The 18,659-nt window shown below is 34.9% G+C and overlaps 1 protein-coding gene across 1 annotated transcript; it reads right to left on the minus strand.

Annotated features, from left to right (window-relative positions):
* Positions 1-132: 132 nt before the first annotated feature.
* On the minus strand, positions 133-18,618 carry Clbn (Nuclear export mediator factor NEMF homolog Clbn). The gene is made up of 17 exons (XM_019058137.2): positions 18,410-18,618; positions 16,669-16,840; positions 15,863-16,065; positions 14,682-14,815; positions 13,671-13,834; positions 12,486-12,698; positions 10,854-11,140; positions 10,127-10,219; positions 8,848-9,044; positions 7,739-7,919; positions 7,116-7,310; positions 6,428-6,537; positions 5,776-5,857; positions 4,665-4,873; positions 4,053-4,183; positions 2,344-2,606; positions 133-501 (listed from the first exon to the last, which is right to left on the minus strand). The coding sequence occupies exons 1-17, from the start codon at positions 18,463-18,465 to the stop codon at positions 306-308; spliced, it is 2,886 nt and encodes a 961-aa protein (XP_018913682.2). The 5' UTR covers positions 18,466-18,618; the 3' UTR covers positions 133-305.
* Between the last annotated feature and the right edge of the window lie 41 nt (positions 18,619-18,659).

The raw sequence follows: 18,659 nt of genomic DNA on the forward strand, positions 1-18,659 counted from the left end.
ATGGAAAGGGGTAATTTTTTGACAGAACTTGATGAGAGTCAGAAATGAAAGTTAGCCTTCTTTAGATTCCTGTCTCTGGCATCCATCAAGATACTACTAGTCTACAGAATCTTTAAAAAGAGAAAATTAAGCTTGAGCTTTTGTGGATCATTTAATAAAACTTTACAATAACCATGATCAAAAGTCAATTGTCTTAGACTAAGGAGAGTAATGAGTAAAAAACAATTTACAAATGAAAAGCTTGTTAATTTCAACAGTTCTTAAAACGAAAATAGTACCTAAATAGATCACAGAACAGAAAAAACTCAACGATGCTTATGAATATTAGGTGCAGAAACTTTGACTTTTCCAGGAATATTTTTAGCGAGATCTTGTGATTTTACACTTTTAAGACATTCTTTTTCTCTTGGGGTCCCGAGTTTGTCTTTCAAAAACAAAGCTAACGCAGTGTTGGCTGCTTTACCACGTTTTCCTGTTCCGGGAGTTAATTTGACTTTGTACCTGAGAAAAAGGAAAAGTAAATTTTTACTTACTTAAATTGGAGACGCACAAAATCAACCAACAAAAAACAGATATTGATCAAATCCCATTCAAACAAAAGAATCTTCTGTTGTCAACCAGATTGGGGGAAAGGAGGGGGGGCCTACACGATTATTTAGCTCTATTAAATAACCCACTTAAGGTAAAATACTGGAAACAAGGTTATTAGCTGGTTTGCTACATTTTACTGCAGAAAATAACTTAATAATTAGTTATAACTATTATTTCCACTGAAGAGTTTTTGTTGAGAAATAGAAAAATAGTTATCTGATGTGACGAAATGGTGCAATTTTTATCCTACTTTGCCCCTATTTTGCAGTGTCAAATGAGATCGTTCACAGGAAATAGGACTTCAGCCTGCAGAGGTCTTTGAGTTGGGTTAAAAAATCAGATTTTGAGATTTCGGTGGAAAGCTCTGCTCAGTGTTCTAAAGATTAAGGGCTTTTTTTGTGCAAACTTCCATACTCAGAGCATGGCAGAAAACAACAGATTGTGAACTGCCAACTACTAACAGGCAGTTCTCCAGTTTAGTTTGACTTTTTTGTTCCAAAACATTCGCAAAATACTCCTCTACACTCTGATGTCACTGAATCAATTCTGAATAATTATTGTAAACCGAGGTCTCTAAACCTGGGCTGTCACATACATTGATAATTTTGGGGGAAACAGATCTGGTCAACACAATTCAATAGAAACTCAGAAAAAATGAAGGGAAAGAGGACTGTTTTCCATCTTACTAACCTTTCTCAGCCAGTGCTCTTAAACCAGTATGTTATGAATTTAAGTAGTCACTTTTCACCAAAGGATGAAAAGTGACATGGACGCTTAGAAGATATGTTGCCAGACATCTCAATATTGTTTTAATTTTATCTATCAACTCTCGCACATACTTTTGTGCAAATTTTAGGGATTAATTTTAATGTTATGAGAAATACATGTATTAGATACAATTTTCAAGTGATTCTGTTAGTTAGGTTTTCCATAAATAATTGTTCTGGCGCTTGTAAGACTTTTTAATATGATCGTCCCTTCTCCCAATTTTAAACTTAGAAACAAAGGAGAAATGAGAGTAGTTTTCCATCTTAATCTCCTTCTTCAAGGAGTGCTTATAAGTCCAGTTTGAGATAAATAGGAATGATGGTTAATTAAATAGGTCCGATGTATTGCAAGGAGATGAAGCGGTATCCTCTTAAATGCTGCATCATACAGTGAAACCTCGCTAAGTGGAATTATGTAGGGACCGACAAAAATTCGACTTAAGGAGCAATTTGTCTTAACCGATTCTCCACTTGTCTTATGGACAGGCCTAGGAACTAAAAAAAAATTCGATTTAATGGGCATTTTGGCTTAAACGTAGTTTGACTTAGGCCTTGTCCACACGAGCGCGGTTCGCGGAACTTATTTCGAGGAACTTGTTCCCGGAACAAGTTTTTAGCTGAGCTAAAACTTATTCCTCCAAAACCCGGAACTTCCCCCGTACTTCGAGCTTCTACATATGTTTCTTTTGATGTGAATTTGCTTGTTTTTGTTTTTTACGTCCTTTGTATATCTTGACATTTATTTTTGTTACTTTGGCGGTCATAATAATCTATTATTTTGCAATAATTGTATAGTTTTATTGAAGTTCCGGTTCCAGTTCGGGCGAACTCGTGTGGACAGCATGCCTCGTTTCAAGGAATAAGTTCTGGGAACTGAGCAGTTTGAGGAATAAGTTCCGCGAACTGCGCTCGTGTGGACAGGACCTATGTGCGCTTTTACTGTATTCGAAAAAATAAAAAAATGCACTAAAAAAAAGAAACTTACTTGTAATTAGATACAGCAGCATACGGAGCAATCACAGGGATGGCAAATAAGAGCTCATCCTCTGGATGGGGTTGCCCTGTGAGAGAGCACAACATATTAACATCATCATTCACAGCGACCTCTTCCTCTTCCTCGTCACCATCTCGTTTCACTGCTACTTTCGGAACAGGCTTTGGTTTCACTTCATCTGTTTTTGGCCTATTGCTTCTTCCATCTTTGTTTTTCTTCTTGTCTTTCTTTGTTTCCTTTTTAGTTCCAGCTGACTGGAGTGAACAAAGAAAAATTGAAAATACAGGTTAGATTGCATGATGGTTCACTTACACTTTATCTCCTGGGATTGATACCTTTTGAACTTTAGTCAGCTTATCAAAAGTAGGTACTCCGTGCATGTTTTGGAAAAAAAAACCATCAATCAGTTGTCCGACTTCTAAGGTGGAGTGGCTGTGACACAAGCCCTGTGATTAGATGGTTCCAAGTTCGATTCATGGTTGCTCAACCTGAATTTGATGACCCCAGACGAGGGTGACCTAGGGCTGGGTGTAAAATAGGATTGGGTCGTAAAGCGCAGGGGTGGCTCCTCGGGGCTGGGGCTACTTGAAAAAATGGTTTTAGAAAAAAGGTTTTCATGATTTCATGGTTTTCAGGATATGTTAGGAGCAACGGAGATGGATTTCTGGAGAAGGTAGGCGAGAATTTCTAGGAAAGCTCGGGTCTGTAATGACAGAGTGCATCAGATCATGGAAGTCGAAAATGATATCGTGTTCGACATCATGTCCAAACAGCTTGTACGGTACGGTCATGTAAATAGGGTGACGGAAGAGAAGCTGCCAAAAAAGATGCTTGATTGGGTCCCTCCTGGGAGGAGATGAAGGGCATGCCCAATAAAAGGGTGGCGACAGGGGGTTTTAAATGAGATGAGGGAGTGCCAACTCCCTGACAGGTTGTGGGAGGACTGAGTTTTGAGGGCGATTACGCGTCGCAGAGCGCCAGAGTGCTGTGACAGTGACTTATATATATGTAAAAAAAGGTTTTCATTAGTTCAAAAATTTGTTAAGTCTGCTGGGTGTAAGATAAATCTTCATTAATGTGAATTTTAATATCTTCAACCAAGTGGTGCAGGTTTATCTGATCTGACAAAATAAAAGGGGGTTAAAATCTGTTATCAACGAATCAATGGTGTTGCTACAGAAATTCATATTTCCACTTGCAGCATTGCAAACTTCCAGCCATACTTTATTTTCTACATGGAAAACAACTATACGTCATTTCTTTGAGACTTTGGTGATTTTTCCCCCTATGTGACGAATATTCTGAATACATTTTGAGCAATGATGATGATTTGGTCTCTTTTTAAAAAATAAAATAGGCACATAGATTTCGAAACACTGCAAACGAGATACGCATTTCAACAGTTTCACCAAAAAAGGATAATAGAAGCAGAGAAGGAAGAAGTTAGAGCAAAAGAGTTTAATTTGACCTGACGATATTAAATTGGGGAGTAAAATTTGTTCTATCTCAAAACTACAAAGAAAACCACAAAATTTTCTATAGGAGTTCTACCATGAAACAATAAAAAATGTTGGGTGTCCTATGCAGCAAGCCATTCAAGACTGTTCTTTTTTGCAATGAAATATGGTTAGGTCAAAGTTCACCCCCTTAGCCTAGGCCTTCTTTGCCTTGTCCTCAAAAAAATTTGAAAAATAACTCACCTGAAGAATTAGCATCTTCAACTTTCTTTCTTCCTCATCCTGGTCCTTGTATTTTTCTTTTATTTTTTTCATTTTACTTCTTTGACCTCTTTTAATTTGTGGTACAGGTTTTGTTTCTTTGTCTTTCTCCGCTGTAAAATGAATGACAATAAATGAATCTTGTGTTATTTTAAGGGAACTGATATGTACATAATTAAGTGAGCCCCCAAGCACTTCTACACTCTGATATGTACTTCAAGGCTCATATGGAATGAACACTTTCCATTGGCAACATTCACACAACATTCTTCTCAACGAGTTCCTCCTCATTCTTTAAAATTGTGGATCATACACTGGCAGAGATGTTGAATTCTCCGGCAATTTTTGTTTTCTTTGATTTTTGCCCCTCTTGCTTTGACTACGTCTATAAAAGCTCATATATTGGATAATACTAATGTCTTACACTGTTCAGATATTTTGCCGCAACGAACAGGTGAGACAACAGACTGATTCACGCCCACAGAAGCTTCAAGATAATCAGGTTTATGATGCAACTTTTTTCGGGATACTGCATTTTCAAGTTACCAAGGTTTGAATTAATTATTAAAGGCCGACAGTGTTTAGAACACTCACCTTGCATTTTTTGAGGTTGACTACTTTTTGTCTGCGATGCTGCCGCAGAATTAGATTTCTTACTACTTGGTTTCAAAATTACAGGCTCATTGTCTCCTAAATAGACAACTTGCTCATCTTTATCTGAATCACTATCTTCATCGTCGCTAGATTCATCACCGCCATCCTCTTTCGTTGTTAGAGTTGTGTTTTTTAATTTCACGCTAACTCTGGAATGACAAAAAGATAGGAGGTTTGACACACAGCAAAAATAAGCTGGCAAGAAATAATATAAAAAAAAAGAGAGACCTACGATTATATTAGTGGTTACAGGTCAGAGTAATTGTAAGAGATCATTAATTTCAAAGTCTCTGAAATTTGATCTTCTTACTTTTTTCTCCCCTTGTTTCTGTACATTGAAATTGAATAAAATTAGTATTATTGCAAAACTGAAAACAGATTCTTCTGTTGTCTTCATTATGATTACAGTTGCAATGAGAAATCTTATTAATTTTAAAATTACATATTGATGATTTGATTAAGTCCAAAGAAGAGGCCAATTTTTTTTTGGGGGGGGGGGGGAGGGTTGCTTTGAAGCAGGAAGAAAATCGTGTTATGACAACTGTCCCCCGCTAGGCCACGGAAAGGCAGTAAATTATCCCAGCCTTCACCGATTGCAAGCCGATAAAGACAGGAGTCAAAACCGTACATAGGTAGGCTCAGTTAGGCAAGAAATTACATTATGATTTCTGTGTAGCCTCTGCCATTGGGTCTAAGTCACTTACGATTGGATAAGGAGATTTTAAGAATCAATTCAAAAAAGAAAAAGTTTCTATCATTGCAGAACAAATTTTCCTCATTACTTATAACTTATTTTTCAAAAAGGAAATTTTTAGACTATAAAACTTGGCAGTTGTAAAATAATGAGAAAATTAGCAGGGTCAGACACTAATCAAATGAATACAATTTTGAAATTAAATTTAGTTGTGAAAGAATCCTGAGGTTTTCGAATATAATTTCTGTAATTCATGTCGATGAAACACACACACATCTAAGGATTTTCTTGTTCATTTTCGGTTGAATTCAGGTAGTGTTTTAATTTTAGTCTAATGGTCAGAGTAAATTGAATTACTTATTTAAGCCAGAATGTTGTATCTGCAACTCAGTGTCAGGAAACTCGATAAGCTCTTCTTTCTTTTCTTCATCGATATTCTCTGTAAAAAAAAGAAAGAAAAAAAAACCATACATTTAAGAAAGATGCATAATTTGGAGGAAAAGCCATTTCAAAATTTTTTTGAGAGTACTTGATTCAGAGTTTATCAGTATAAAACGGGCATTGGTTTTTGAAAGGAAAACAAGGGACATCAGGTGTTATCTTCAGAGGGACTATTTATTTTTTTTTTTTTTTCACAAAAAGTCATTTGTTGTTTCTCTGACAAAAAAATGTAACTACATTTCGAGGTTGCAATCTTTCCATACAAAAATTGAGCTTTGCTTATGAAACAATTGGGCATTTTTAATTGAAAATTTCACAGAATTTTCTTCTAATTACACGCAAAAATCAGTGATAATTTGGATAGAATTTGCGAGTAAAATTCAAACTACATATTCTGTTAATGGAGTCGAAAAATCAAGGCAGTTTTTGAGAAACTACTTTGATCAGTTTTCCAAAGAAAAAATAAAGTATGACAAGAAGTCTACAACGCCCCGCTTTAGCCACCAATATTCAACATTTTCAAATCAATGGGTATGTCTTTCTGAAAGCAATTGGAATAAATACTCACCACTGGTAGGCTCATTGTCGCTAAGTTCTAATTCCATTTCTACATCTTTTTCTTCTTCTTTGATGGGTTCAAGTTCATCATTTTGCCTCACTTTCCTTTCATCCTTGTGCCTGATTGAACAGAATTTTTTTTATTATTATTATTATCATGGTGTCCTTATATGGGCACTCAGTACCGAGTTGTACCGATTTTTTTGAAAGATTTAAAGAATTCCCTTTAGGGCGTTGATTAAATTTCCTGAAATTTTTTAACAAGTCTATGAAATTGCTCTTATGTAAAAAACAGAGAAAAAAGAGGAATGAATACATTTTTTAAACTTTTCTGACAGATTATGTAATTTTGTGCCCTTTTGAGAAACACCGTCCAACTGACAATGAGGTTGGTGCAAATTTGAAGTCCAGGAAATTTTAAGAAAGTTAAACATGTTGGATGAATTTTGATATCTTTTAGTAGAGGAAACATTTTTGGATAAAAAAATCTTAATTATTTCAATTTAAATGCTAGCGATTTGGACAGCAAAAAATCAAATAAAAATTTTGAGCTCATTAATAAAGTTAAAACACAAACACGAAAATTCAGTAAAAGCTAAATGATTGGATGAATAAATATCAAAAGGCCAGGAACTTTCCGAATCTTATCTTCTACTTATTGAAAAAAATCAATAGATAATAGGTATCCAATTACTTACCGAGACACAGAACTTTCCTCTAATTTGAATAAGAAACTAAAGCCCATGGCGAGCTGAGCTGGAAGCAAATAATTTTTCTTTCCTCGGATCATGAAACTACCTGTTGTTAAATATTCACCGGTGGGCGCTGTTTTGCTGACCTGATTTGCATTAACCCAATAAGCACCAGTAAGGACTTTTGCATCCCATGCGACACTGCAAAAAATTTAAATTAAGATCAATTTTATAAATTCTAAAAAAATTCTATGGCTGGTGTTCCCTACAAAATTTACAACAGCCATAATGAAATGTCTGGAATACAGAGACTTTACTATACAATAATGATTTGCTGCACTGTTACGTATTAAATGTAAAAGCAGATCAATTAATGAAAATCAAATACCTGGTGGTATTTACATTTGCGTAAGGAAAAACACTTATCTTCAAGACAACACCTAGATCCTTCAGCAGCCCCATTTTTGTTTACAACTTGTTGGAAGACTGTTTTTTTTTCTCTTTTGAGTGAGTTGGTATAATTTTCATGTCTGAAGTTCCTATGATAAATATAATGGAACTGATTGCTTTAAAAAAAAAACCTGGGGATAGTATTGACGTTAAAAAGCATGAGAGCCTAACAGGCTTACCTGTAACAAACTGCCATGACACCAGCCTCATTCAACGTTTTGGGTGGTACCGGATCAGATGTTGGATTTTTTATGACCACACTACTAGCGCCAGATATGTCAGCGTGAACATAGATATCATTCTCACGGAGATACCTCTTTACTATTATTTCATTTTGAATCTGATCTCTTCCAGCGACCACTAAAAACAAAATATTCATCCCATTGTAAATACACATTAACTGAAAACTAAAGACTAAAGTAAATGGACCACTCAGTAGAGTAAGAAATAAACACTGTAACACACACACACACACACACACTGTAAAATATCAAAATTTCACAGTATTATACGGTGGGTGAATTGAAAATATCTAATTTCAGTACGTACAGGAGGGATTAATAAGCTCCATTTGTGTCAATCAAAACCTCCTAATTGCCAAAAATCAAAGTCAACTCGATACAAATCGGAGACTTCACTTACTTAGTATTTTGAGGAGAGAGATATAATTAAAAAAACAGTAGACTTTATACTGAAAAGAGTGAACCTGGCCATAAAATTTTAAAAACTCTTGGTTCACTCATTTGATTATCAGGCATTTGTTTCCCTGGCCCGCTTCATCCTCAGCTCTCATCATGACTCTGATGAGAGCTGTGAATGGAGCGAGGCACCAAAACGATTGGCTAATAATAAAATGAGTGAACTAATAGTTTTAAAGTTTGATGACTGAATTTACTCTTTTTATTTCAAGATGTAATACAGTTGAAGAAACTTCTGTGAGTGGTGAGTTTTTCTCGACAAGTTAACAAGGTTCCTGAGGTTCCAAGGTTAAATTAAATACTAATATTCTGCCAAATTTACAGGATTGTTTTGAAAGGCACATGTTTCATGTGCATGTGTGCATGTGTGTGTGGCATGTGTTTGGGTTGTTTTTCATTATGTTCAGTGAAAAACGTAAAAGATTTTCGCAGGCGAGAAGTTTGAATGAATCCATGCTAAGGTGAATTATAATTGCTATTCCCACATCTACACAGATTTCTGCTGTATTAGATACCCTCTGCATAAAATTTTGATAAAGAAAGCATCTCAAATATAATGATCAAAACAAAAATAATACGACTCAAATTACCAAGGTAGTTTTCAGATGAGATAAACCAAAAAAACTTTTCAAACCAAAACACTTTGCGTGCTTTGATAATATTTGTTGTTGTTTGCACTTCTTTCAAGGCCTGCTTTGTTTTCTTCTCCGCAGATTTCAAGGCTTTCCCAACAGATTCAATAGTTTTCTGTTGTTTCTTGGCTGCGCTCCTTTTGGCATCAAAATACCTGTCAGAGGAACAATAATTCGTTAGAGTAGAGTTGATGAGATAGTTGTCTGGTTTCGGATGTAAAATCAGAAATGACTTCATTTAGTATTTGCAAGGTCGTTACATAAAAAACTCTTTACTTTCTTTAATTTTTAATTTCTTTTCTTTTCTCGTCTTTAATTTTACCAGACCCATTTTAACGGGTCTACTGCCTGTCCTCATAACAGCCGAGCAAAACTAAACAAGTCCGGTATAATCAAAGGTCAGGAAAGGTGGCAGCTTGTTAAAATAACGACCTTACCAGTAGTTTGATACTCCTCCTATTTCACAATTTTAGCCTTTTTCCTGGTTACGATTTAGAATGCTTGGTTAGAGTTAAGTTTATAAGACAGTTCTTCAGTTGGGAATGCTAAATCAGGATTGACGTCATTTAATAAAGATGTTAGGTCAACAAAGAGCCACTTACACAATAGTGTATTTGTTTTTGGAATATGCACTAAATAAATGCAAAGCTCACAAGGGTGCTTTCATATTCGATTTGAAGCGACTGCAAATGGCAGGGCAAATTAAGCAGGGGACTGTTTTTTTTAATTTATACAATACACTGAATTTAATTCAATGAAATTGTGTGACATCAATTGCAAAAATAGGAAAATTAAAGGTGCAGGCATGTCTGCCAAACAAGAATTTCTTGTTTCAAAAAAAAATCAAATTATAACGATTGTGCAGTTTTTGAAGGCACAGTGGAGAAAAAACTCCATTCCATAGCAGTAATACGAGTAATCAGGACTTGCTGTTCCTTGTGTGTCATGAGCCTAACTTAGGGCGCTTGTACTAGCTAAATGAAGCATAGTTGAAACATACAATTTTCAATACTTTTCTTCACTGATACTTCCTCTTGATTAAATCCGACTGATTTTTAAGTTTAAGTCCCTTTTTTCTAAAATTTCAGTACTATACTAGTCAACTTTAAAAAAACAACATTTCTGACCTCCAATTTGTCTCAAAATTTTGAGTCCAATTTTGAGACAAATTGGAGGATCATGAGGGGTTGATTAGCAAATTTTATCTTCTTAAAGATAAAAATGATGAGTAACTTACTTTTTTGCATTGGCAAAAGCAGACAGATCAAGATCAATGTCGACCAACATGGGTTTCAAACTGTTCTCTTCCTCCTCTTCAGCATACGGGTCACTGGAAAAAAGGAAAGAGATGGATGAACACAGTATAACAGACAAAAATTAATGGAAACGCCAAACTTCATCAGGACTAACTTTACCCTTTTTTCCAATTTTTTTAAGAATGCCCTTTTTCAACAAATAAAAATATTCAATAGGTGTTGCAACAGCCTCTGCATACATAGCTGCATAAGCCTGAAGTAAGGTATTAAACATTTCAAGGTGATAAGAGGGCTTGAGGGTTTAATTGAGTTCACTGACAGACTTTTGTGGTGCATTGTGAGCTGAAAGTACCTACAAATGAGAAGGGTATTTGAAATTTTTGAGTCTTGCTTGTTAAAATAAACCAGAGATAAAATTCTAATACATAAAGCACAAACTAGATCCAAGGAAATGTTAAAGACAATGTGAGGCATAGAATTATTTGTGGTACTAATAATGAAAAGAAAATTAAATTAAAGTTGAGGCCGCCAGTAGAATATACATAAAAATTGTGTAACTCATAAGTATTCTGGCGGTTGTTAAAGCAACTGCCAGCATGCTCGTGACAAAAATTATTTACATTTGTACTCAGATTAGAAATCTGGATGCAAATAAGAAGAATGGAATCCAGTTAACACAGAGGAGTTTGAAGGGGAATTTCATTTTACCTGAGCAACAGTGTTATATGGTTGATGTTAAGCTTCAGATCTTTTATTAACAAGGCTATTGGATCATTCTGTGCGGCTGCTTCTTTGATGTAGTTGCCGATGTCGTCCCACGACAATTGAGCTGCAATGCATCTTCTGATGAACATGATAGCCGCATCGACAATTGCTTGATTACGTGTTATAAGCTCTCCTCGTAATTTATCATCCAACTGGACCTTTTCCAAAGCACTTACTCGTTCATCATGATCTCTTTGTACGTTTTGCAGTTTCCGGAGAGCATCTCGCTCCTAACAGATTAAAAACAAACTTATATTAATTAATCGAATAAAAAATTAATAATGGAAAGTTAGCGACACAATAAAAATGCTGGGATAAAACTCTTACGAACTAAAATTGAATGGATTATATTTACTGCATACTCACAGAATACATATTCAGGGTGCAACTTTAAAATTTGATAGCATCAATTAAATGCAAACAATATTTAAAGCTGCATATAATTTCCTGTAAATTTACAACATAAAATTGACATTCAACTCACAGACCAAGTACAGTTATGCCTTGATTAATTGACGATCTGTGGGAGGGCTGCATCGGAGATGGAAGATGTCAGGTAATCGAAACGTCCAAAAAAAACTGAAAAATGCCATTTCAGGCTGTTTTAAACTAAAAAGCACAAACTTGACCAATTTCCTACCATGGTTGTAAAACATATTTATTTAATAGGGAAAAAGTATATAAAAATGTTTAACAGTAAATTCTTGCCTAAAACCCGGTTTCCGTCATGTTGACTAATTTGTTTTTGACCAAAACCTCAATTTTAACTGAGGCGTTGGATTATTAGTGATTAGATAACTGGAAGGCTACTATAATCGGTTTGTTGAATGTGGCTTCTTTTGATACAATTGCATAAGAATCTTGTTCTACTCCTTTTTTTTATCCCCTGTAACATTCAAATACTTAAAAATTTATGCATAAGTTGAACATATTCCAAGAGAGAAAGATTTTTTCTATCGAACAGGTACTTGAGAAGTATTTTGAAGTGGGTTCCTTTTTTCATTTACTCATGGAGACTTCAAATAATACTGGGGAATACCTTTCTTCAGGCACTGAAAGAACTCAAATTGTGGTACTTCAAGCTTCTCAAGAAACTTGGTTCCTATTATACGGCTACATCTGATTTTAGATGGAAGATTATAATCCAAATTTCCATTAATCCAATCAATGCAAAGATAGAAAGCTGTATGAATATTTGGATGAGACTTTACATTCAAGTTTCAAAAAAAAAAAAAAAAAAAAGAGTCGCGATCGAGCATTGAAAATGGTCCGTACTGACCGAAACGCGTCTGCGGAAAAATAATTAAAAAACCGTGCAAGTGAGTAAACAATTTAACTTTTAACCTTTTAAATCATTTTCTTGTGCGGTAAAGCTCCCCCAAAAGTATTCAAGTTTCAAACCAACTTTTTACTCAATCTTTTTTCCATTGTTTCAGGATCATTCATTGAAATTTTTGTTCAATTAAAGGGACCTTGTGAATTGGGTGTAAGATATACTTCCAAAAGAAAATAAAAAAGCCACTCGTATCAGTGAGAAAATGAGCCCTATTTACTTTAAAGAGAAATTAATTATACCTGTTGAACAGCTTTCAAGTCAATTTTTTGAGTTTCCAGAGATGAAAAATATTCATCAACAGCAGGATTGAAACCGTCAAACCATCGGACATCCTGTGCAGCATGTTGTCTAGCCACTGTTTTCTCAGCTCCTACTGATGGATGGAAAGCTTGATAAGTATAAAGAGGTCCTTCACCTGAGGCACGCTCCTCTTTCTTCTGAATAATATAACCCTGGAAAAAACATTTTCAGTTAGTAGTATTACTTTGTCAGTATTACCGAAGCCTTTACCTTACACACTAGGATGTTAATTTCTCTACTCTTCATTTTCATTCAGGACCATTGATTCATCTGACTGGGAAATCTGAGAGAACTTTCCGAGAGAAAGAGGGGAGGGAGAGAGAGAGAGAGCGAGAGATAAAAAAATATTCAATTCCTTCTAATTTATTAAATTATATAAGATTGAATTTTTAACTGCAACTAGTAACTTAACTTGTTTTGTTTGTAACTTCAATAACTAGGACAAGCTGATGAAAAATAATTGACAAGGCAACAAACAAAAGAGTTCCATGCATTCGGATATGAATCACTTTAAAAGATTGAACAAGTTTCCTGTTATAAATCTCAAGTTCACAAATTTCTTTGATCATCCGATCAAAATTTAATGCATCTTTCATTATGCCTAAAATATAGATTAAAACCTGCGAGGTGATTTTTTTTTTCTTTTTTTTTTTTACAAGCTTGGAATAGCCCCTATTGGCAAATGCATGCACACCACCAGCCCCAGGTGACCATTGTCTGAGACCATCAAACTTAAGTCACCTGGCCAGGAATCGAACCCAGGACCTCTTGAATATAGGGCCTGCACTACAATCACTACACCACAGGAGGCTGACACAGGATTGCAGTTTGACAAAAACCTAAATCTAAAAGGCTTTTGGTCGATGCACTGACGTGTGACACCTGACCTTTTTTTTTGTCATGGGAAGAGAGTTAAGGGGAATCAGTTGGCTAATGATACCCAATTCGGTGTCAAGTGTGCCTTAGGTTTTATCTTACTGAGTCCTCATAACAAAAGGTTATCTATGATTTCACTATGACACATTACCTAAATAATAGCTAACAACTAGTACTGCAAGTGCACAAAAACAGGTTATTGACAAGACATTTTAAAAGAAAAAAGAACCTTAGTAGTGAATGAATACCTTTGCAGGAGACTTTATCGCTTCGTTGATGAGCCTCTCAGCAGCAGAAAAAGCCTCGAGAAGCTGCGGAAGGTGTTGGTCAATTATGAACGTTTTACCTACTTTCATATTACCTGCTAGATTGACCTCTAACAAGACATGCTCCAAGATCGTTGGCCCATATTCTGTAGTCACAGAAAAGAACAAGAAAAACTTATAAATCTATAGACACTGTGACAATGGGAAAATAAATATTACATCAGTAAAAGGGGTTTATAAAATTACTCAACTTTTTCAATGAGAGGAAATTTATCAATCAGATATGAATTTAGGGAAAAGTTGTACGCATTTTTACCAAAAGGAAATTCAGATAGAAAACTTTATAATTTAATATGGAAGAAACAAAAATATCAATTTCACTTTTTCATGGGTTCTTTTTGATTCTTGTTCTTCGCAACAGCTGAACCTGAATTGATGTGATGAGAATAACGCAAACAACAAAGCACAATTTCTGTCACAGCAAAACAGCTGTAAAATTAGTTGAAGAAGACGAGCAAAAGCCAACCCTAACTTACTTTCATCAAAAGGTAGCTAAAGAATGCATTAGTGTGATTAAATCTGCTACCAACTGTGAATACCCAACAAACTATCTTTCTTCTTTATTAAAATCAATGAATATAAGTATAAAATAAACATTAAAGAATACTGTGGTATCTGTTATTTCAGCTGCTTTGAAAACATAGAGCATATACTTGTGATAAATGCTACTCTTTTTTTTAAAAAAAACCTGAAATTGGATGAAATAAATAAATAAAAAAAGAAAGAAATACTTTTATCAAATTTATTTTTCTAATTTAAGCCTCTAACTCAGTACACTGGGGCGTTCTGCGACTTCCAATGGCCATTGATACCTATCCTCCTACAAATAAAGAATTTCAAAAAATACAAATTTAATTTTTATAATAACAAATTCATTTTGAGAAATTCAGAGTATTTTGTCCTATAAATGTATGAATTACATCATGAACTTACCAAAATGTGGGTTGAGGACCTTTTTTAGATTCTCTCCATCTTTATTTCTGAGAATCTCACGTAGTTTATCTTCTGTTGGAAGATCTGATCTCTGTTTGGCGAGGTTGAGAGGATACTTTTCACGCACTGCAAATCTGTTCTCACAGAAAAAAGAACAGGTAAAGAAATAAGTAAAACCAATTACAATTTTGATCTTCTTCCCGGCTTAAGTCATTCTTCAGATGCAAATTATTTTCCAACAGCCTCCCTCCTTCCCACTTCCAGTCAGCCAGAATGACTTCACCTAATATTTTAAAATTTTTATGCTAGGCAGCTTTTTTCTAATTTCTTGATCTGATTTAATTACATAGTTGAAGTTCATAATTAAAGGAGAACTAGAGAAGCAGCAATGATCATGGAACTAAAATGCGTGAACTCAATTTAGATTGTGTTTTGACTTTCTGGATTACATTCACTGTTCCATACTTGCATTTTCTGAAGAATGCTTTTTATAAAACCTGGAAATGAATTTAAAGGTGAAAACATTCCATTTTTCCAAGTTTCTGTGTGTGTTTTTTTTTTACAAATAAGGGGCTTGGAGAACAAGGCGCATAAAAGCAGTTCTTGAAAAAATTGAGATATTAATTATTTCGAGTAAAACTAGTCTTAATGCATTGTCTGCAAAAAATTTGCTCCTAAAATCCAATTTTTAAGCATCGAAAAGTCTGTTTGAACTTTCTTTCCACCATAAGTATCCATTCAATTTTGAAACTTCAAACACGTATTTCTCGAGATAGCAAAAACTGCACTTATGCGCTTTTTTCTCCAAGCCCCTCAAATTATCAGTATCTGTAATCTGCATTCTCCTCCAAATTTTAAGGAGCTACAAAAATACAATTTTCATTCAAGTTTCTGGTTCTTTTTTTTTTTTTTTTTTGAGAATGTAAAAAATATGAATAAAAATAATTCATATTAAATATTTCTTCTTCATTTTGCCAACCCAACTATGGTTTAAGGGCAGAGAAAAGTAAAATAATTTCTTTGGAAAATACAATAATGAACAAGCAAAGTCTTTTAAAATACAAGAAGAAAAAAAAATTCAAAAATTATACTTCATACTCCATATACAGAATCAATGAAACTGCATTGTGCTTGGAACTCATTCTAGTTAATTCTAAGTTGCTAAATTTTACTCAATTTACCTTGCATCTTCACCATGGACATGGTATCTCAGGATATTGAGAATGACGTGATCTTTATCAGCTAGGAGAATATTCCCACGATCATAGAGTTCTAAAATGACGTAGTATGCTGCCTCTCCAGTTCCAAATTGAAAGGACACAATTCTGTCCACTCCTAGTTGATGAACTGCCTCAAGCCTTTTATTTCTCAGATGTTTCCGCAACTATAACATTGAAAAAGGATAGTGCTTACACATAAAAAAGCCTTTACCTGTGTTGATTATTTGAAGCCATGTTTAAGTATACCTAGAATTTGACACCACCAAGCAAAATGTTCTGAGTGAAAAAAAAAATTGTACAAAATCAGAGCAAAAAGTATTATTAATATAGTTATGGGCAAATACAATTCAATATGAATGGCATAAAATTATTTTATTGACTTTTGAAGAGTTTGAAAAATTATTATTGTTTAATTTTCAAAGGCCAACGTAAGCAAGAAGTATTTGACTCAAATTACTCTTCATTGAGGCAGCACAACAGCAATTGTAGCTTAATCAAAGGCTTTGCAATAATTTCCCTTACTCATCAAAATTACAGGGTACCTACAGCTAATAGAATGTGTTGTAATATGAATATCCAAAATAGTACACATCTCTTCAGATTCAGAACTTCCAAAATCTTTTATGAAAGTGTAGAGATCAAGACTGAAGACGCCTTTTTCAATGAAAACGGCTCATGAATGTGATTAAAAACCAATTAGATTAAAAATTGATGCGTGCAAAATAATAAAATAATAGAAAGAAATTTAGAGATCATGTAAAAATTACCTTCATACTGAAACCAGAAGGTGAATCATTTTTTGGCCACTCAAATTGAGTTATATGGAAACGAGTTCCAGATTCTAACAACAACACACACTTTTCTTCGCCTCTTTGAAACCGGAGTAAATATGTTTTATTATCAATGTCATAAACTTGATTCAAACGCATTCCAACAAGCCTGGAAAAGAAAACCGCAGAAAGGAAATTAGATTGAACATTTCTTCAAAGTCCAGTGCAGCATTAAGAATTGAACATGACTTGGGTTTGTCTGATCATGAAATAAATATTTATTTTATGAAAGGCATAATTTGTGTCTACCAGATGACCTCTGGATCGATAGGCAAGGATGGCGATTAGGTGTCGCAGAGCGCCCGAGCGCGCTGTAAAGCGACTGGAATGTATGTATAATTTGTGGCAAATGGTTTACTGAGAGGAACATTAAATAAAATCTGTAACCTCTCAACCAATAGTAACTGATAATAGTGCTGGGGGTCCAAAGAATGCTGCAATCCACCAATCACAGCAATCTTAAGGCAATTCTAGCGGCTTAGAGAGAAACCGTAATTAACTTCAGAAAGGATCCCGAAAATTTGAGGGTTTTCTATTGTCAAAAGTTAGGCAAACTGCAAATCTCGCTGACAGGCGAAGATGCAGGATTAGACTGGCGAGACTGGGGCTCTCCATTTTAGATGATGAGACATATAGTGGCCCTCGAGTTTAGGAACTTGGAAACAAAATTTTGTAATTGTGTGTTTTTAATATTGCATTAATTTTGTTAGCGTGCCTTGAACCCACCTCGGAATCAATTGACATGACAGTGGATGAGTCTAGGCCTTACATTAGAGATAATTTACTCCCTTGTTTTGGCCTGGCTGATTTCATGTTCACAGGATGAATATTAGGTGATATTATTAGGTGAATATTAGATGATAATACTAGGATATCAGTGGAAAATCAGTAACTTATACGCTTACATAAACTCCTTGGGATTTTATAGGTGCGTTGCTGAAGTAAACTGTTTTGGAACATTAGGAAACGGAGTTACCGGATGCTAACGAATGGTGTTGTAAGACTCCATTTTACAACCAAATGACTTGCGTGATTACATGTGAATGCCTAAAGATTCTGCCAAACTCTTGACGATCTCAGAAGGTCAGTAGAATCGTTCAGTTGTGTTCCATAAACAAAGGTACCAAACAGAATCAGACGAGTTTATTTCAACAATGCACCTACAGTAAGCGGCTAAGTTACACCTCCAATATTAGGGGATTAGTTTCAGTGAACTAATTAGCCATTACTTTCTCATATACTGTCTCTTCTTCCATAACAAAGTTCAGTGATAAGCAGCGGGAAGCACCTAGTAGACTGCTTCTATTTGGAGTACGATGTGTCTACAGGAAATCTGGACCGCAGTGCCACCATATTCCTTGAGCTCAAAGACAGAAGACGAATAACTTCAGCGACTGCAATATGGTAGTTTCTAAACAACTAATATTATGAGAATAATGGCTGTTTTCCTAGATTTATACTGGTTGAATTGTCATAAAAGATACTTGGATGAAAAATTGATTTGACATGGAATGAAAGAGTGGGCTCGCCACTCATGAGGAGGAAGCTGTACAAGAAATTTCTGATTCTACAGAGAAAACTTGTGTGATGGAATGTTGAGGTAAAATTAGGTGAACAAAATACAAAGAAATCAGCCAAAAAATGAAAAATATTATGAAAAGAGTGTAGAAGTGCTTACTTCTGAAGCTCGAGGAGAGAGCATATTATATCAAATGTGTCGAACCGCGGCTTCATGACTGCTGTTGAAATTAATACTATGGAGACTGACGCAAAAAATAACGTAAAAATTACTGAGTTCTTAATTGGTTCTTGCTGAAGCAGACATATCAGATAAAGTGGCAAGACAAAATGATAGATAAGAAAGCACAGAACACAAGACAGGTAAACTAATCATAACCTCAAAAAAAAAACAAGTGATGCAATCAGGT

The sequence above is a fragment of the Bemisia tabaci genome, chromosome 6, assembly GCF_918797505.1.
Source record: "Bemisia tabaci chromosome 6, PGI_BMITA_v3".
NCBI lineage: Eukaryota > Metazoa > Arthropoda > Insecta > Hemiptera > Aleyrodidae > Bemisia > Bemisia tabaci.

Excerpts from the sequence above, each read along its gene's own strand:
- Clbn (XM_019058137.2), bottom strand. The coding sequence starts at position 18,465 with ATGAAGCCGCGGTTCGACACATTTGATATAATATGCTCTCTCCTCGAG. Across the intron at positions 16,066-16,668 it reads CTTCTGGTTTCAGTATGAAG|TTGCGGAAACATCTGAGAAA; the intron begins GTAATTTTTACA and ends TCAATGTTATAG. Across the intron at positions 2,607-4,052 it reads TGAAGATGCTAATTCTTCAG|TCAGCTGGAACTAAAAAGGA; the intron begins GTGAGTTATTTT and ends TGTTCACTCCAG.